Here is a 20,929-nt window from a genome sequence, read left to right on the forward strand (position 1 = left end):
GGTCCTCTGCTGGCAGGCTTGGAGCGACTTGATGGAATCCTCCCATACGTGTTATTTTAGGCACGTATAGGGTGGGGAAAAGGAGTGTGCAACACCACAGCATTTCCATTGTGGTGTGTTTGAAAGCTGATGACTGTCACAACATGAAGAATTTCTCAGTCCTTAGTTTGCTTGGATGACTTTTAGTTACTATTTATTTGCCCTTTGGCAAATAAAGCCTAAAAAAAAGTTGCATTGTGACATTTCTGGGGGGATGCAAGTGACGAAAGCAGGAAATTCATCCCACTTCCCTTCCTGGTCATTTGTGAAGTGGGAGAGAGTATCTGTTAGCTGAATGGCAGGATGGATGAAAATGTTGTTAAGGACCTTTACTGGAGATCTGTGGCTCATGTTAGTAATATGGATGCGACCCCAACAGAAGGAACGTAGTTTGAGATTTAGCACATCTCTAGCTGCATGTTATGTATCCCATTTCCCTAGAAAAGGCAGAACTACCTGCAGAAGGCAGTCTGAATGGGCTGAGGTAGAGGTATATTCATAGCTGATGCTGGCCTGGGTGCTTAAACACAGCTCTTCATGTTTCTTCCAAAATCCTTTTTTTTTTTTTTTTCACTCTGGGTTCTTGCTGCTGAAGCAGCAGCCCTTCCTGCTTCTCTCACCCAGTTACTGAATCTTCTGCCTATGAAATCTCCATTTATCTGTTGTAGGAAACTCACCCAGGGATGATTGTGCTAAACACAAAACTAGAAGCTTTTGGGGCGTACCAGCACTGCTGTTCTACTTGCTGAATCGCACAGGTAAATGTGTTAGGGGCAGAGCTCTGATGAAAAATGTGTTTTGCCAGGACAAGGTGTTGTGGCAAGGGTCAGGAGAGGAGCAGGGCTGGAGCAAAGCCAGGAACTGGGATGAGCAGAGTTGCTAAGCTTCATGAAAATCAGCAGATGAAAAAGTTTGGGTCTTTTCCAAGGTCATTCTGAGCCGGGCTTGAGACCAATTTCTTCTGCTGTTGATGCTGGAAATCAGACCCATGCTGCCCAAAACAAGCTTCCAGATTCTTCAAAGCATGCTCCTGGGGGTGCCACAGCTGCTGGGGGGTTGTGAGGGGTGGAAGAGAAGGAGAGAGATGATTGGGTTGACTGGAAAAGTTAAATGTGATTGCAGGAGTGCGTCACTGGCTGACTCCCTGACTGGAACAGGAAAGAGCTAACACTCGTGCCAAGCACTCCTGCAGCTGACATTCCTGATGACATTGTTATCCACACTGCCCATTGCCCAGTGCGCTCTTTCCCGTGTCCTTTCTAAATATTGTGTGCTTACTTCAGATGCTGATTTCTGTTCCCGGGACTTGCTGCTCACAGGCAATTTGTTATTTGGGTGCTCCCACTTCCAAGGGATCCGCATTTTTCAGCCTTTATTTCCTACCTTTATTTCCTAGAAATCACAAACTGAGGCTCTTCCTAACCATGTGGCCTGTTTAAGCCAGCTCCTGATCTTTGCTGAGATCTCATAAGCACACGCCGTTGTTGAGACCTCTGGGGTTTGACTAATGAGATGAAAACTTCCCGAGTATATTTAGCTCTTGTGGATTTTGTCATCTTATTGCATTGGATGTGGTAGCTGATGATTGCTGTGGCTATAATGTGTTGTAGCACGGTGGAATCCATAGGAAGTGGAAATAAATTAACAAAATTGATTGTATTTATGGCAGTAGATAAACATGAAAATCTGAGTATTTAGATGATTTAAATCAATACAGGAAAGTGAACGTGCTACTTTTGTTCTGCTTTCCTTTACAATTCGATTGCTTATTTTGCTAATATCTTGTGTTGTAATTGCACCTGTTCATGAAGTTAACTAGCTGAACACTTGACTCCTCTCTTTAGAGCTCTTAACTGAAGTAGGCAGGGGCAGGCAATTTCAGTCAGTGTGCATTTGATATATTCACACTGCAGCTTTGACTCTCGTGGGGCAGAACCAATCCCAGATTTTTTTGCCTTTGTTTTTTTTCTGGATAGTACCGTACTGTGTTGATACTGTCGTGAGTGGCTGTGTAAGGAGTTCAGATGGCTGTTGGGGGAGCATTAACAGATGGGCCTCTTAGATGTCTCCAGCTCTGTGGGAAGAGTTGCTGTGCTCTTGTGCAGGGAGCTCTGTGTGCTTGGAGGGAGAAAAGGCATCTTGCTGCTTCGGCCTTATGAGTTGGGACTGGCGTTCCCTAGTTTTCCTCTGTGATCATCTGCTTTGTCTGTCCTGAAGGTGAACGAGATGACATGGCTGAGTATTTCAGATGCCTTCCTCAAATGAACAAAGAGCTAGGACCTTGCTGCCTTTGGGTATAAAATGGGTTACTTCCCATGAGGTGGTTAATTTAAATCCTGCTGAACATTGGTTAGTGCCAGAGTGAAAGGAGTGACAAGGACATCACAGGGAAGAACACCTTCAGGGAAGGGCAGTCTTCACTGCACCCGAAGCCTCCAGCCCTGGTTCCACTCCTGTGCCCTGTGTAAAGGTGTGCAATAAAAGCCCCTGCTCAGAAGCACAGACTCTCCTTAAGCCAACTGGTCTTTGTGGGGAGAAGCCTGTTTCTGGGGGTTTGACTAAGGAAAATGCTAGTGCAGAGGTGTGTGTTTATTGAAGGGCAGAAACATTAGTTGGGTATAACGTGATCAAAGTGTCTCTTGTCCCCATGGATCATGATGCTGTTACACAATTAATTAATTCCCTTACTCTTAAAGTTTCGTCACTGCTATAAAGATGTTAGCTGAAGAGAATATAAAGACAGAGTTGGGGCTCTTGGGTTAAAGTCCTGAAAGCTTGCTTGGGAGCAAATGTTATTTTCTCAAACTTCTCTGCTCTCCTGCCCTTAAAGAACATTTTCCAGTTTGTCAAAATCATGTCCCTTCTCTCCTTCCCAGCTAAATGGTGTTATAGATCCATATCACCTAAGTTTGCTCTCCTGTTTAAAGAGAGAGGCAACCTCGAGCAAGTGTATCTGCTTAGTGCTTATCTATCTGTAAGCAAATGCTCCAATGCATAGCCCTGTGTGCAGCATTTGAAGCTTTTTATCCTTTTTTTTCTCCCCCAGGGTAGCCATGGGGGGGGAGGGGGGGGGGGGTGGGGACGGGGGGGAAAAAAGGAACAAGAAGAATAAAAAAAAAAAAAAATCAGTCAAACAAAAAACCCAACCCAATTTTGCAAATTCTTCCAGTCTGGGACACCAGGCGTGAGGCAAGAAGGCAAGTGCTGATTGATCAGGGATGCTGTATATACGGTGAGAGGCCAAGGCCATGTTAAGTAACACCTATGAAATGTTAACTTACCCTCCTACCAAAACCAGGAACATCCAGCACTGCCTGGGCTGGTGCTAAAGGGGGTAAAAGGAGAAGAAGGGAGGGGGGGAAAAAAAGATACAAAACTAGGCTGGAGATAAGATGTGTATTTCCTTTTCAAAGAGTAACTGTTTCTAAAAGGGAAGATTAAATGACTCTTAGGCTTTTCAACTTTGGGAATAAACTTATTGTGGAAAGCTTTCTGTATCTTTTTGTATGACATTTGTTGTAGTAAAAGAAACATTAGAGCCTGTTAATAGCAGAGTATTTCCTGCTTAGGATGAGTTAGGTTAAATAAGGCTGGGAGACAGAACTGTTACCAAACACACAAGGTATTTGGCCCAGCCACTGGGACTGGACACGTGCTCCACTGTTTCAGTGGAGCTGATGTTTTCCTGAGCCTAGCTTTAGGCCTGGCCCATCAATACGTTCTGGGACCAGCAAGCATGTTGTTTTGGGAGTGTTTATTTATTTATTTTTAGCACAGGGACTAGGTAGCAATATAACTGTCCTAGCAGTGGTAGTTCCTGTGAATTGGATTTCAGAGCTGGCCGTGAGGCCCTGTTGTTCCAGAAAACGTGTCCGTCCATGACCTGCTCTTCTGATCTGATGCTTCTCTCTTCTGATTGATGCTCGCTTGCTCTCCTCGATTCCTTGCTTCCCTTTCGGGTCCTCCTGAGTTCTGAAGTCCCAGCCCCAGGAGCTGGTAGTGAAGGCCCTTGCCAACATCCTCTGTAGGTGTCCACCATGAGGTAGGACTAAGCCGTCTGTCCCACATCAAAAGGTGCATGAAAACAATTTGGTCATACAAGTTTTGGTTTCAGTCAAGCTCTTTTTAACTGGGGAAAAAGGTCTATCAAGTCAAAAAGAGAAACAACAAAACTGTCCCGTGTTGTCTCACAATGTGTGCTGGTGTGAATGTGCATACACAATTTTGAGTGCATAAGTTAGCAGCTAAGGGACTGCTTATGTTGTGGCCTTCATTCTAGATAAAAATCTATTTATTTACAGTCTAATCAAGGGCAAGGCAGTTTTGTTTTCCTTTCCTGGAGCAAACACTGGGGTATGATAACCTATCAAATATTCACCCCTGATGGGACAGCCACAGAAGGCATGAGCATAGCATAGATCTTGAACAAATGTAGCTAATCTTGCATTGTAAGGTCATGTTATTTTTAAACTGGGTAAAGAATGAGTAGCACAGGGGAGACAGTGTTTGTGCAGCTCTTTTGATTTGTTTTTATTTCATAAAGCCAGTTTGGCCTTTTTAGTGAGCCACGGGAACAAACCAGTGGAGTGGCTGAGCCTCTGTAACCACAAGGGAAAAGGGATGACTCCTAATCCTGGTCCTCATTTGTAAAAATGTCTTTTAACAAAATGTCAGGGAAGGAGAAATCTTGCGGGCTCCAACCATCATCCAGTAAGTAGAGTTCAGCTCTGGACTGAAGTCAGACACTGCAAGACTCAATCTGGGTAGCTCTAGGGCTCCTGGGGCTGGGCTCCCTTAGTTGTATCACTGTGAAAATAAGAGTTGTGTTTGAGGTGTGGTGCTCAGCCGGGCCCTGGGAGTAAACTGCACTTTGTATGGTCATTACTACCCACGGGCAGTGCTCTTCTGGCTGCCTGCAGTTTTAGCTAAGTAAGGGTTTTCTGAAACTGGCCTTTTGGAATAATTTCAGACACTCTAAGGGTTTTCTTTATTTTTTTTCCAAGTCAGCTGATATAAAAGGAGCTGCTAATCCCAGTGGCAATGGAATTCGACCCATTTTCAAGACTTTGATTCTTTTTTCTCTTGCTGAAGATAAGACCCTTATCTTCTGAGTTTGGGTGAGGCATACACTCCATATTCCAGACAGCAGATCTGCACACCCTGAGATACTCAAGCCTGAAAGAAAATTTTAATCTCCTTGAAAATGGATTTTCTCTAACCTGAGAATAGATATAACAGTCTTGTTGTCGAGCTTTGTATAAACCTTCCTGGTCAAAAGCTGTCTGGATTACAGCTTGTACGTAAAATTTGGAAAAGAAGGGAGGTGCCATGGTGGGTGCAGTTAACAAGAAATTTATCCTTTATTGTTTTGTAAAAGCTGTCTCTTGATGTGATTTTGGTTTGAGACTTTCAATTATTTTGTCACAGATTTTTTTTTTTTCTTTTACAAAATCAGAAGTCTTTATTGTTGTTTAAAAGCATCACATAGGATGTTAAGTGAAAGTGTCACAGGGCCTGGTGATCGATGACTGTATCCTAAATCCCTCTGGTATTTGCAGCTGCCCCTGGATACTTTGGTTATTTGGAGGCACGTTTCCTTCGTTTTGTGAAACCATGCATTGGCCATGACAGTGTGTTTCCAGAGCTGTTTACCTCGCAGACCTAATTTACTATTAGCTGTCAGCTAGGCCAAACCAATGTTTTGGAGGAGAAGTGAAACTGCATTCCAGGTTGGTTTTGATGCTTTTTGACATGTCAGTTTAAAAAAAAAACAAAAAAAAAAAAAAAAAAAAAGATAAAAGTCTTCATTTATTTTTAATTTGCTTTTTTGGTTTCTGTTTTGAAAACAAAAAGGGGAAAGAAATTTTTAATTTAAAAGGAAAATTGTGTTTCTCCGTTAAAAAAGAAAGAAAAAGTTCAGCAGAAGTTCACATAACTACTTGTCCAAAATCTGATTTTAATGACATGCGACAGTTCCCTTTTAAACACTTGTTGTTGTTGTTGTTGTTGCTTTGTTTCTTTGGATTCCCAAACTTTCAGTCAGAACTAGAAAGACAGTTTGAGTTACAGGTGCTGTGTTTTCCATTACAGGTGCTGTGTTTTCCATCCAAAAGTACGAAGGTATCCCTGTTTTCTTCAGACTGAGGCATCTGAGGCAAAGACCTATGAGGGAAAACAAGCCGAATTTTGCATTGTATCTCAAACGCCAACCTGAGTTTCGTGCATCTTATGGAAAGAATAATTGCACTTGTGTTCTCCATTACTGTAAGTTGTCTCAGGGCTCAGCTCTGTAAGTCCTCCTTCACCCAGACACGCATGTTGTTGTCAGTGAGAACTGCAGGACCGGGATTTAGGAATAACATTTCTTTGTGCAGTTAAAACCGGATTTCACACTCTTTCATATCGAGTATTCCCTTCTGCATTGAACTGCTATGCTTCAGTAGTATTCATGCCATTTCTCGTGCAAGGTCTGCTCAGCAGAGACGGGTCGTCGGAATCTGTCCTTGCAGGGAAAAGCATCAAATAAAAAGAATATGAAAACAAGGGGAAAAGCTGGGAGTCAGTTCTGCTGGTGAACTTGTACAAGCCAGTTACAGCTGTCAATAAAAGCTTTACGTCTTTGTCTTTGGAAGCAGGTGATCTGCCCTTGTGTTCTCTCCATATTTAGCTCTCTTTGGCTAGTAAATACAGATGATCAAAAATAAATGAGAGTGAAGATAGAAAAAGGCAAACCAAAATTAAACATCTGATTGTGTAACCGATCTGAACTTGCTATTGTTATGGTGGCTAGGAGTAAGATTTTTCCAGATGGTTCTCCCTAACAATTTTTACTCAACCATGTTATTTAGTAGCTGGTTTTCTTCAACAGGAGGGCCTTTCTCAAGGACGCTCAACTGAAAAGAGCAGAACAGATTTTTTTGGAACTCTCACAAGGTAAAACAGTCAACATAAGGAAACGATAAAGTGGACTTGTGGAGGACTGCAGAGGATGGTGCCCTGATGCATCTTAATCTGGTGGGTGACAAGTTGCATTTAAAAGTTTATGGTTAAATGCTGCTGTGCTTACAAAGTCATATGTGACTTTAAAGAGTAGACCTGGTGAAGGCAGCGTGCTTATTTGTAAAGTAAGACATCAGCTGCCCTGTCAGGCTGATGTGTTATTGATTAACAGATCAGAGGGATCACAGAGATTTTTGAGGAATTACAGGAGTGTGCTTTAAAGCACCAAGGCCATCACCATACAGGCAAAGTCCAAAAAAAAAAAAAGGCAACAACTCATTTGTTCATTTTTGCTTTGTGTCATGTTCCTGTAAGTGAGAAGGAACTGGGGAAACTGAATTCCTGCGGACAGGGAGGGAGACTTCTTTCCTCTGAATCACAGGACTATTTAGTTGGGAAAGACCTCTAATATCATCTGGTCCAACCTTGAAGTGTGCTCAAGGGAAAGCAGCTTTCAATGCCCATAAAAAATGCGGTGGGCAGGAGCGTCCCATCAAGTAGCTGGGAGAAGGTTATTCATGTAGAGAAACCACAGAAGGAAGCAGAGAGCAAAAAGCCAGGTCTCGGGCTGAAAGGACTAGGGAGAGGACTGGGCAGTCTGCAGCAGCACAACAGACTGGGGTGGCTGGAAAACAACCTGCAAGCAAGAGTGCACCTGGAAGGACACGGTGGGAAGACAGGTGTAGGGGCAGTCCCTTTTTAATTCCTGTTCTTGCTTTGCTTGGTGCCTGGGATTGTTTCCAACTAAGAAATATAAAATCATCATGGTTTCTGTTTGATCATTCCTGATTTTTTTTATAATTTTAGAATTAATTTGGTCGTCTTTGGGAAGCTCAGGGAAGGGTGAAGTTTTGAGAGAGTCCTAGTTTATTTGGGCTATTGTTACATCCATTCTCTGCTCTGCTGAAACTGAAATAGTGCAGTGAAGGCTCACAGTTCACCCAAATGCAGTCAGGTCAATGGTAGGATATGTAAAAGAAAAGTCAACAATCAGTGATGTTTGGCTTTTTGGATAGCTGTCTGTCTCTCCATCTCCAAGAAACAAGCAGGTGGATTTTTAATAAGCTTTATTTGGCTTGTCACTAAGTTAGGCAAGCGAAGACCGTGGTTATCAATTCTTTAAGCCACATGAAGGCACTCTGAAACAATAAGAGAGCATGCAGGCTTGAATGTGTGCTGGTTACTCAAAATGCAACTGAAATGGAAGAGGAATTGCTACTGCCTAACTTTGATCTCTTTTTTTAATCTCTATGTAGTAACTTCTGTCAAAGGACCAGTTGTCAAAAACTGTTGGATCCCAGGTGTTGCAGAAAGGATTAGCCATTCCCCCAGATCCTGACACACCAACCTGCATGTATTGTTCTGCCAGCTTTCACGAACTTTCCCAGTCATACATCTGCAGATGTGCAGCGTAGTTCTTGTGAATTCCCGATGGCAGGGTAGTGCTAGGCTTGCTGTTGAAGCAGGTGTGTTGTTGAGCTGCACACATCTGGGAGGCCTGATGCTTCCACACAACCTGAATCACTGTGTGCAAGTTCTAGACAGTCATTCTGTGCAGGCAGAGGATACAGTTGGTATTTCTAGCTTTGCAGAGATCCTGAATGAGTATATAAAATCATCAGCTTCTGCTAATGCAGGATTTTTGTCTGGAAAAGAGAGGATCTGGCAAGACTTGAATGTGCAATCATTTGGAATGTAACTTTTTTAAAATTAATCTTCTGTGCTGTGGTTGGAACTGTCCTGAAATTCTTTATCACATCTACAAACTATTTTTACTTTTTCTATGGGGGCTTAAATTCTGTAATAATGAACTGATATTGTTTGACTGGACTTCAGGGAAAAGGAAAAACATCAGGTGACTTGGTAAGGGTGAATCAGAATGCAGCTCCCAGATCTGAAGGTTTTCTTTGATCTACTGTGAACTTCTCCCATTAAATTTTAAAATAATATTTTCCCCAGACATCGTCTAAAATCTTAAAAAAAAAAAAAAAAAAAAAAAAAAAAACACTTTGTGGGGGGAAAACATTCTGACTTTTTAACAGAAGTCAGGATAGCCAAGGGGTAAGGCTTGTACTCGATTCTTATTCCTTTCAGCTTCTCTTCATACACTCAGGTGAAGATCAGCCTCAGTTTTGAAATTCTTGGCTTGTGGCACTTTGCATCACAATTACTGTGGTTTTTAAACATTGTGGGTTTTGCTTGAAATGCTTCATTTGATCTGAGATTGGCTCAGAGCAGCAGACCTGCAAGTGTGATGGAGCATGCTTTCTCTCCTGCAGCAGTCCAAGAGGAACAGGTGACGGGGGATGCCTGGATGCTCTTAGTTCATTTGTAAGGGAACAAGATAATTTTAGGTTATTCCCCCCCTCTGCTATACCAAAAATAAAAAGTTGTGGTCTCTGAGCTAGCAGGTTTGATAGAGCTGTCAGCAGTATTCTGTGGGGAAAAAATGTTACCTATGTTAAACTTAGTGTTGCATCCACTGCACTGATCTTGTTTGATAAACACCTGAGAAGAAAATGGATGGGAACGTTAGCATAATTCATGTGCTTTTGAAACTTTTCCCCCAAGTTCCTTGGGGAGCCACTGGACCTTCCCTTGAAATGGAAGGTAGCATTTCCAAATCACTTTGAGGGCTTTTCTGCTAGCTGGGGGGGAGGAAAGCATTTGTCTTGTTCGCTGTGGCAGCAGAGAATTTCAGTTTTGCAGCCACCTTCAACTACTCTGCCTTTCCCCTCACGATTTCTGGAGTGTGTTTTAGTCAGGGCAAGGCGGGGTGGTCAGAAATCAGACGTGGCCTGACAGATGGCAGGGGAGATTTTCAAAAGCATCTGAAGGACACTTGGAAAAAACTCCCCTCTGATCTCAGCTGCAAGGAGTGAAGTCCAAGCAATTCCTGTGGGCTGCTTGTTCCACTGATCCCAATCCAGGGGAGATTTATGCCACTGGAGCTCCACTGAGTTGGAGGCAGTTACTTGGTACTTGCGCTGGTGTGGAGCTGGGCCAACGTTCCTACAAATGAGCTCTGATCTCTTGTCTTCCAGTAAGAACAGAACGGATCATGGGATTTATTTCTTCATTTATTTTATGGAGAACTTGGAAAGGACAGTCTTTTTACTCTGATGGCTGTAGAAGTTGACACGGATGTGTGGATAGATCTGTTACTGGGTTCTGGAGAGGCAGCTAGAAATTGTTAACCTTGGGTGGGAAGTGTGTGGTAATTGCTGGAATAGGCACAGTCTGGAGAGTCTCGGCTTTTTTCCCCTTCTGTCACAGACTTGAAAAGTTGCTCAGAATTCAGAAATTCATAAAATTACCCCGTCTTCATTTTCAGAGTCATAATCCAAATTTGTCCTTTCAGCATTAGGAGTCTCCATGCATTTGGAGAGCTTCCTCTGAGTTCTTCCAGAAGAAAGTACTGGGCGGTCCCTGCACATCCCAAATGCTGTAGGTCTGGGGAGTGCTGGTGGCTGTGCAGCAGTGTCTTGCTGCTCTCCTGCTCCTGGGTTTACTGCAAAGCACTACGCCGATGTGGAATAAAACAGTACTAAGCCAGAGCAAGGGATGTCCCCTGATGGACACAAACAAAATCACCCAGGGCAAGCTACTCCTGTTTCCCATTGCCAACATCTGCCACCATGATGCCAGGCCTGATGGGATCTGCTACTACTTCTGCTGCAGGGAGCATTGCAAAATGGCAGGTTTGCAGTGTTTCCTTCCCATGGAGGGCTGTTTAACTTGGCCTGGTGACAAGTTCTCCCCCCTTCCCTTTCCTTTACCAGGCACTTCCTGCTCTCCAGGAGGTAAGCATGGAAGTCCTGCAGAGTTTCCCAGCTGGGATGAGCAGCCTCAGGGGCTCCCTTTTTGGGGTGCCACCTAAGCAGGGCCCCAAATGCTCTGAGCACTTATTTTCTGAAAATCAGGCAGTTGGTTTTAAGCCTCTGAAAGCGTAAGCACTTAGTTTTCTTTGAATATCTTAGCCCTGGGGATTTACAAAGCTACAGACCATTGACTTTGATTTTACGGTACAGTGGTACTGTATGATGAATTTCATTTCTGGTGTTTTTCACTTGTAAACAGTAAGAAAAAAACTTCATTTTAATGAGCACTTTCCTCTCCCTGCCCTATTCCCTATCTGTGTAGGATATAGAACAAGTGAATTTGAAACAAAATGCAGTCTGCCTTTTTCTAAACAGCTATGCCAAGTAAATCCAATAGTTAGGAAGCCTAACTTTAGCTTACTTTTTTGTGTAATTTCCTAGCATCTGAGCTGTTCCTGTCTGAGTGATCATCTGCCTTCATGGCTTCACATTCCTGGCTTCTCTGATATGTGTCCTTCCTCCACAGCCCCTGTCCAAGCTTCATTTCCTGAAGGGATGATACAAATTCAAGTCATGTACTGGCAGACAAGTTTAAAGCCTATGTGCTGTGGTTGCATTTCGAGTTAAACCATTGGTCTGTGCTTTCCTTCCTCCACTCATCTGTGTGTGTTGTTTGTTTGTTTGTTTTTTACCAGCAGCTCTACCTCTGCAGAAGGTATTTGTTAAATGCAGCACATATTTAAGATCTGGCTAAGCCACAGAAGGCCTGCTTTTACGTTGACAGGCTTTTTTGAACTGAGGCTTCTGTCAGGAATACCTAATACATAAACTGTTGACTCTTAAGGCCAGTAAATCATCTCTCTTTAGTGCACTGGCAGTGAGTTATATGGCTTGGATGCTTTTTCCTGGTTTTGGTAGAAGTTTCTTTTGCCTTGCGTTGATGGTGGAAGCTTTGGAAGGTGGTTCTGACACTGAAGGAAAAACCTCCCTGATCTCAGAAGGTCTGAGGTGGGCTTTATCAATCAATTCACATACAACGTGGTTGATGAAAGGGAAAAACAACAGGGTAAAACCCATAGCAGTAGGAAATGTAGCATCCTTGCTGTGGAGGTGATAAAGGAAAATATTTTTTTGGCTATGCTTCCCCCATACAGCACTTCATTCATAATGTACGGCTGCCACAAGAGATCTGAGTATGTACTGCAGATCCCTGACATATTGAACCCACTTCATGATGCGGTCTTACAGCTGTTTTCATCTGGCAAAAGGTGCTGCTGTGTCCTTTTTCTGCTCACTCCAGTCCATCTCTGTTCATGAGTGGCCTCACTGCAAAAGGAAAGGGTTGGCTATTTAGCCGGATCTGTCTGCCTCACGCAGCTGCATTAAAACTCCAGTGGTGGAAGGAGAAAGTGAGGAATTGGCAGTCAGGGTGTTTAAACTAGTAGCGTGGGCTGATTCTGGTTCAAATCCACGTGTACCTGGCACTCAGTGTGACTTCCCTGCTGGTAAAATGGAGTGCAGGATTCACCCTTCAGTATCGCCACAACAAAGGGCAGTGCTTGTAACCTTCCAAACACCATGTGTGTAGCCAAAGTGTAAAGCCAAAGTAACGTGAATTGTGACTTTAAAAGAAAACTAGTTTCTGAACTGCGTGTGTGAATGCACGTCTGTTTGGATATTAAGATGACTTCTCTTATGCAGGGTGTATTCGCAGTCCATTCATTTATAGCTGTACCTCTGCTTTTTGTACATCTGTTCTCCCATGTGCGACTCCAACCTAGATCACTACAGGCTAAAGCCAAGCATGTAGAGGACTACTTAACAACAAACCAGGTCCGTGTAGATCTTTGCTAAATGAATAAATTCCACAATTCCATGTCTCTCAAGCTGCTTCTATGAGTCAGAACGATTCTCAGGTATCTTCCTGTTGGAAAAAAGTTTGTCTTTCCTAAACCATGCTCTAGTCCCCAGGAAACATTGTTGGCTTGCTTCTCTCAGCTCTGCACACTTGTAAAGCTCATGTTAAAGCTGAAGTCTTCTGCAGTCTGTCTTCCACCATATTTCTATCCATCTCTTTCCATTGTCTGGATTCAGGCTTTTCCAATGCTTTTCTCATCCAAGTCTCCAGTATGTACTCTATCACAGAGGGCACCCAAGCCCATGATCCTCTCTTCTGGCTTTTATTCTGTGTGCCATGGTTCAGCTTGGTGCTATAATGAGCTGTGCAGCAAATATTTTCATGTGATCTCAGCTGTGTACAGAGAAGTCCTAGTTGGTACTGTCAGTGATGAAAAAAGGTTACCTAAATCCTTCAGAGCAGCATGTGTCCAGCTTCAAAAAAAAAAAAAAAAAGGGGGGGCAAAAGAAAAAGCTTTTTTTTTATTTTTTTCTTGCTCTGTGCTAATTGAAGCTTTGATCAGTCAGGCTTCAAAAGATGGCACACCATTTTAGTTCATAAAGAATAATAAAATGCATGCTTCTCCCATAGCCTTTGTCTTCATTAGGCATTTTCCTCTCTGGCTAACGAGAACCATGATTCTTTCTGAAGACTATAGAGTAGGGTTATTGGAAATATGATAGTTACAAAGGCCTGCGGTCAGTTAGGAGATGGAACGTTTTGCCTTATTTCAGCTGTTGTCCAGTAGCATTTTGCCAAATGGTGTTTTTGCTATTGCAACTGTTTATTTTTCCTATTGATGTCTTTGCCATATTCTTGGGGAGAGGGGGCAGTACTTTGGGACCTGCGCTGGGGCTGCTGGTGACTGTGTAGTCAGAATAAAAAGACTACAGCTTTCTGCAGAATTTAGATTTTAGCAGTCCCAGGCTGTCCCACTAGCTAACGGTGGACCCCAGATCACATCGGAGAGCACTAGAATGCACGCTATGGACAGAGACTCCTAATTTACAAAGACCATGCGCTGTTAGGAGAACAAGTGGCACCATTCTCGGTCTCTTATTGAAATGTAAGGTGTGTGTTTTGGTGTGTGAGGACTGTCTTTGTTGCAGTGGGTGCAATTTCTCAGCAAGCTTTGCTGTCTTCCAGTAGGTGAAGCTTGTACCTGGCCTGTGACGCAACCCCTACTCACAGACAAACCTAAAGAAAAGTGTTGCAAGGGCTCTAAGCAAGCACCCCTCCAAGGAGGGGTGGGAGGAGGTGGGGCTGCACCAGAGACTTTTAATGGCAGAATAAATGGGAAGGTGGAGGGCAGTGCTGTACGGTCAGTCCAGCACACCAGCTGTCTCTGTTCTCTTCCCCTGCATTCTGCAAGAGCATATTATCTGCACTAAATCTTGAAGAAACACATACAAGTGGATTTTTTTTGTTGTTTTCCTGAAACTTCAGTTACCCATCAGCAACTCTCAAGATGACAAGAATTTTGACAGCTTGCAAAGTGGTGAAGACTTTGAAAGGCAGATTGGAGTTTTGCAAAGTGTCTGCTGATCACTGGCGTTTCTCAAGGACTGGCACCAGGTTGTTGAGCATCAAGGTAACAGTAACTGCTAACAGGGAGCTACTGTGGTCTGCTGGAGGTGTTTGGCATGCTGAGATAGCTCGCTGCAGATAACAGGGTTTACATAGGCATGTAAAACTGAACTGAAGGAGATTTGTCTGAACCTGAAGCAAGGGGTTTGCTTGGCTAATCAGTTCTGTTAGATAAGCAAACGCTTTTGTGTAGTCTGGAATGAAAAATATAGGGTAAATAGCACCAAAAGGTGGAAGTTCAAGGTTTCGGTTAATTATTATATAGTATTTTCTCTACAAACACCCCACCTTTCTATAGGACTGATAGCTAACAGAGCAGTTCTTTCATTCCATGTCATCATGAATCAACCAAATATTTAAAAGCAAGCATCACAATCCCAGTGGGTCCACGTAGGATCCATTTTCAATGTCTTGGAAACTAAGCTGGCTCAGCTTAATCAGAGGGGTAGATGGCTCTTTTTGAACGCATCATGGTATCAGCCCATGATTTTATAGGCTTGAACCCCTCGGTTCACATCCCCAGTGTCTTCAAATGCAAAAGCTGCATTTGACCAGCTTCACTAGTGCAACTCAGGCGGGTGCAGCATGGCACAGTGGGGAACTAGGACTTTGTGAATTCCACAGTACTTGAGGTTCTTTGGCACTTTGCATAGAAAAGGGGCTCTTGCATGTTTCTGTTTGTGGATCACCAGTGTAACAGGATTAGCAACCTAAGGAGTGATGTTGCAGTGGGTAGTGGGGAAAAGCTCTGGGAGATTTGGGCTGGGGATACCCAGAGGGTGCCACCTTAGCTGGTGGGTGGAGTAGAGGGCTGATTAATATCACTTCTGTTCACCGAGGACTCGGGTTTCTCTTGCTGCTCCCATGGCCACTGATTTGCAATAAAAAGTTATCTGAGCTCCTGGCAAAAGACCTGTTATTTCTTAAACAAAAATTGGCTGCAAAGAAAAACTGAATTAGGAAGGAGGCATCCCTGTTCTTATCTCTTTTTTTTCCAGTGTGAGAGTTCTTGGTTCAATTTTGCCTCTTGCTTTTAAAGACAGGCTGTTTTGTGACTGCTGGACTTGTTAATGGACCCATCTTCCCCTCCCTGAGAGTGCACAGCAGTTGAACTGCTACCTCATTCACCATCTTAAAGCACAGCACGGTAATCTTCCCCTTCCTCTGCATTCAGATCTGGCTGAGGAGGATTTTTTTCCTCCTTGTGATTACAACAGGAGTCTTGTTTGGGAACTGTAAAGCCACCGTGGGTACCAGTCTCCCCTGCCACACTATTTGAAAAGGAAGTAGGTCTCTGATGTAGGAAGCAAGTTCCTCTGCAGTTCCTCAGGCTGCTGAAGCTATGGTAATTAGACAAAAACACGTTAAGACTCTTCAAGCCCTCATGTAGGGCAGTAGGGCAGTACCATTTCTTACATCAGCTCTTCCAAGGCAGGTGCCTACTTCTGTTCCATTTTGAAGTCTCAGCATTGAGCTAGAAAACGTCTGTTGGTGTGACAGAGCAACACGCTTTGAACCATCTCTTCTCTCTGGGCTTTTTGATTCAAATTGAAATGGGACAGGAGAAAATGGAGATGCTTTTACTGCCAGTGTTGCTAGATAAGAGGAATTGTGAATGCACTGAGAGGTGCTGTAGGCAAAAATCAGTGTCTGAAGTACAGGAGGCCAGGTTTCCTACTTTGTAGCTTGGTTTATCACTGATGACAGAGTAGAGCATCAGTATGCTGACGTGTTTCGCAGAACAGGTGTCCATGTAGATGCACTTAAGTCCCTGCAGATACACTAAGGTTTTAGACACTGTCTAGCCATCTAAGCAGGACTGAAGAGCTCTGCTGGAAGGCCATCCCTGCTTGTCTCTTGCCTTTGATAGCTATCTCGCTGCTTGGAGCTGGTTCAGTCACTTCTGCTGTGTTCTGCAGAGTGCAGCCGCTGGAAGTCTTGTGATGCAGAGGGAGGTGAGTTCAAAGGCACTTCAGCCTGTGGCTATAACAGGCTGCTACAGGAAGAAGTGTCTTCTGCTGGTAAAGCTGTGTAGCCCCTGGTTAAGATTGCTGGTTCAGATTTTGATGAGATACCATCTTTATACATCCCAGGATAATCCTGGTAGGAATCTGTAGCAGGCTGGATCTGAAGTATTTTTCTGCTGATGGATTAGCACGTAAAGTTTGGATTTGGCATCGTAAATGACAGATTAATGTGTTAGGTGGATGTTTTGTCAACTTACTCAAGAACTGCACAGTGACAGACCTACAAGGTCATACCTTGCAATGCTGAGGTGCCCAGCTAAGAAGTTTCAGGCTCCTGGAAAATTGGTGCCCAACTCTGATGGAGTTGCAGCATCAGCTGGTCTAGCAACTACCTAATTCTGTGCTTGTGAAGTGAGTGCTCAAAGCCAACACCACCAATTTCAATGGCGAGGAGAACGAATATATGCTTTAAAACCAGAAAACAAGGCCAGGTGAAACCCCTGGGAGTTATTTTAACCTCAGTGCCAGTGATAGCAAACACACCCCCAGAAGCCCATTGGGGCCCATTTATATTTCATGGTGTATGACAGGACCTATTGCAAGGTATCCAAGACCTAAAGTGCAGTGCAAGTGCGGAGTCCAGTGGAGTATCTGCACAGTGACTAGCTGTGGTGCTAGCCAGCCAGCCCCAGAGGTGTCTTTTTGACATTATGTGCTGTGTTCTGCCTTGGCATTGACTCTGGGGAAAGCTGTTTCCATATTGGACTTGATTATTTGAGTTTAATACTTAGAGTTTGTGCTGCCCAAGTGGATGCTTGGACTTATGGAAAGCAACAGGGTTGATAACTTGTTTAATCTGAGACCTCAGTTCTTATTTCTAACTCCACCTTTGCCAGGGGCCACAGGTGTGTTTCAATTCAGAATCTGGTACACAAAATGTTGAACCTTTCCTGCTCAGGGTTTTTCTTTAAGGCAATGACAGGCTCATATACCTCCTTCTATGGCACACACAGAAGCAGAAGTCAGATTCTGTAATATATGTATGCAAGCAGTAAAGCAGCAGGCCTGAGGGAGAATTTAAGGATAAGAGGTCCTAAAGGGCCACCCTATTGCCTAGCTTTGCCTAGGAGCAAGGTGGTTGGAATTGTGACACAAGTGGTCGAGTAGTGACTTAGGGCTGGGTTTGGTGTTCCAGCCATCATTAAGGGTAATGGATATACGTAAGAATTTTGGAGAAGGCTTGAAATGCAGAGTAATTAAGGTGTGTGGGCTAATGGCAGTGTAGGTAATGATCCTATTCTTGCATTATTGTAGGCTTAAATGAGTGTTTAGTTGCCTTTGATTGCTCTTTCTCAGTAGGCTATTCTTGGGAGCAAAACAAAAGGCAATGAAAACATATTTCTGATCTGTGTATAAGCTAAGTGAAGTATTACAGAGCATGAGGGAGAGGTGGTAGGTTTAGTAGAGTGCCTAATATTTATTCTCCCAAGTCTGTTTTCTGTCCAGTTAAGCTCAGCATATGTGAGGAAACATCATTGTATATGAGCAGTCTGAGATATGGGGACTCAGAGGTTCGTATTCCCCGGCTGCATCCCATCCATCAGTTGTGCAGGAGAGATGGAGCATCCATGGGTGGAAGGGGGGCACAGGAAGCAGAGCTGAGACCCAGGCTCTCTGTAGGGCTGCTTAACATCACTGGTTTCAAGGTAATCACACTTCTTTGTAATTCAGTAACGGACAGAGAGACCATAGCTTGAAGCTCGTATCATTTAACGCTCATCTGAGGCCCATGTAGTTATATGGGTGTGTAAAGAGTAGTATGAGCAATAAATAGGTGGCTTGTAACAGTATAGCCAGCTCAGTAAGGAGGGGATTGGGAGAGCTATAAAAAAAAAAAAAAAAAAAAAAACATACCAGGAGCAAGCTAAAAATATAGCTAGAAATGAGAGGGAGCAAATTTTTGAGCAATGGCTTTAGAAACTATTTCAGATGACTATAAAAGGATTCTTCAAATACGTTTTGAGTCAGATGGAATGTAACTGAGAAAATGACTGGGAAGCAGAGAGATGGGTGAGGAGGTGAAGGATCACTCACATAATTCTGCTCCTCTCCTTTTGGAGGTGAAGGTGATAGGGCTGTGTGTGAAGTGGGGCACGTTCCTCCAGAGATGGGGAGAAAAGGGGGATGCTCATTTCCTCAGGTGCTTCATGACTTCCACTAGCTGCCTTGCCTGTCTTGGTTCCCCTTCCCCCTCTGATTTTTGTCAGAAACAACTATCCATGGCATTGTTGTGAACAGCCTTAAGCAGTTTTAAGAGTTCAAGTTGTAGGAAATGTGACTTTTCTGCCCTGGTATCTGTGGGGCAGTTCTGGCGTTGCTTTCTCTTTGACATGGACATTAATGGAGCTAATCCAAAGCTTCTCCCTGAAGTTAGCCTAAGTGTGAATCATCTTGGGGATATACAAGACCTTGAATTGGCTCTTTATTCCTTTTTTGTTCCTTTCTACTTGTTAATTTTAGCTAGAAGCAAATGTGATAATATACATTTAAAGGGGGAAAAAAAAAGGCTGGCAAAGGAAGCCGAATGTTAGCAATGTCCAGATGGATCTCCAGCCTGTGATGACATGGTACACACGAGAAGACATTTTTCTAGCAAAGACTGTTGCTGGTTATTTGGTCTGGAGAGAATGCAACACAGCCCTGGCACCAGCCTTCTGCTGTGCTGGAAATCTGGTGGCTTTGGGCTTCTTTTGCACTTGTGATATGCTGCCCATTATGCAGCCAGCCAGATCTGTGTGATCTGTGTGCTGAGAAGCGTGCTAGAGGCTGTTGTGCTGCGTGGAATCATGGCCTGCTTGAGGAAAGAGATATTTCCCCACCTTCGTGCTGCAGGGAAGTAAACTGCCCTGTGCTGAGAGCAAAGCCCAGCCGTGTCCCTGCCACACACCAGTGCCCTTTGCTCTGGGCATACATCTGCAGTAGCCCAGCGTTCAGGGGTCAGCTTGGCCTTGCCAAGATGAGCTGAGGGATTTATTTGGAGAGGAAAAACTTGACTTCCTTGACTGTTTACTTTGTGAGGCAAGTGTGAAAGAAAGAATTACTTGCTTTCCAGAACAGGCATTTATGACAGATACGCTTTAAAAAACAAATCATACTGCAGAACTTTTTGGATTCAGCAGATCTTTATCATCTATTTTGTAGATGGGAAGGGCTTCTAGAGCAGGGAAGCCAACAGAACTAAATTCATTTATTTATTTATTCTTAACTGCTACAGTGCTTTTACGTCATGTGAGAAGTGCTTAGTGAAGCGGGACCTGGGCCAGTGAACTCTCCAAGCTGCTTTGGAAAGATGCACCAAATCTTGCAACGCTGCAGCAGTCACCCTTTCTGTTAGCCACCTCCATCCTTAAAGCTCTTCAAGAACTCTGCAGCCTCTCTGGAGAACAGGGACCTCTGCTGAGTTAAAGCCTCTGGTGTGTAGGAAAGAAGTTGGCTTGCAGTGGGGCTGTGCGTGGAGGAAACATTTAAGTTGGGACTACAGCAGAGATCTGTACTAGACTACATAGGGATGCTTCTGAGGAGTGGAGACAAAAGGACCTCAAGGCAGCTCTGGGATATTTGTTTATTTCTTGCTTGTTGGTTTTTTTTTGTTTTTTTTTTACAAATGAAAATCTCTCCAGCTAATCCCCAATTGAGCCAATTGGCCTTTTTTATAGCCTGTAAATCACTTTTCACATTAAAAACAAAACTGAAAAGACAAGGTAGGCTGGCAGCTGAGGGATGTGGTAACACCTCTGCTGGATATGTAGGCAAGAATAATTGCTTCAGAAATGCTCAACAAACAAACTAAGCTCTTAATTAAGAATAATAAATCAGTGAGAGGAGGGATCCATCTGAACATCTATCCCTTCTGTAGCTGAACTTGCAGGCAGGTTATGGTAGCTCAGGGACATCCCTCTGCATTACCTGAACACTGTGTAGGGGCTCTGATAGTACAGCGGGGCTTCTGTTCGGCAGAAATGAGTTCTGTGCTGGTCTGGTGTGGAGAAGGGCAGGAGGTCTGTGGGAGGTTCCTGCCAACTGCCATGATGAGGGCGAGACTTGAAGGTCATGGTATTCGTGCTAGATTTTAGCCCTTTTTTAGGAGCTAGATATGTTTCCTGGACATTCCCCCATTGTGGAGGATCCTGCCAGGCTGTGTGTGTAGCTGTGGCTGGTTCAAGCGATGACCCAACTGGGTCTGGGTGGTGGGACTTGCCTGAAACCAGAGTTGATATTTGGGTGGACTCCAAAGACTTGCTCTTATGAGGGGAGTTATCCATCACTTGAAGTCAAGGCTGAAGGAAACTGGTTCTTAGAGTGGCTCTCCCGTGTTGGTAGTGTGGGCTGGATTTTGAGCAGGCTTCAGAAGGGGCAGAAGTCCCGTCCAAAGCTCAGTCCGAGGCACCCAGGTGCTCTTCCTTCACCTGCACACCTTCAGTGTGTGGTAGCTTTCTGTGGTGAGAGACTTTTAAAGGGATTAGGGGGCTTGCCAAACTGTAATTCTTATTTGGGTTAGATCTAGGGCCATAAAAAGTGTATAAATAACTGTGAGAGGATCGTGGTGTTGCTGACTATCC

General features: G+C 43.9%; 1 protein-coding gene across 11 annotated transcripts in view; it reads left to right on the forward strand.

Moving 5' to 3' along the window:
* Positions 1-20,929, forward strand: part of CPS1 (carbamoyl-phosphate synthase 1) — a 113,463-nt gene that overhangs the window by 8,353 nt on the left and 84,181 nt on the right. For 3 of the 11 annotated variants that reach the window (XM_035331121.1, XM_035331112.1, XM_035331113.1), the window contains exon 3: positions 14,203-14,347. The exons of 3 other annotated variants lie outside the window; for them this stretch is intronic. In XM_035331121.1, coding sequence (XP_035187012.1) covers positions 14,203-14,347 — 145 coding nt within the window. Of the gene's footprint in view, positions 1-707; positions 798-5,605; positions 5,769-6,907; positions 7,054-14,202; positions 14,348-20,929 lie in introns of those variants that run through there. 5 more of the 11 variants (XM_035331117.1, XM_035331114.1, XM_035331120.1 and 2 more) reach the window with 5 other exon arrangements.

This window comes from Oxyura jamaicensis, chromosome 7, assembly GCF_011077185.1.
Source record: "Oxyura jamaicensis isolate SHBP4307 breed ruddy duck chromosome 7, BPBGC_Ojam_1.0, whole genome shotgun sequence".
Taxonomy (NCBI): Eukaryota; Metazoa; Chordata; class Aves; order Anseriformes; family Anatidae; genus Oxyura; species Oxyura jamaicensis.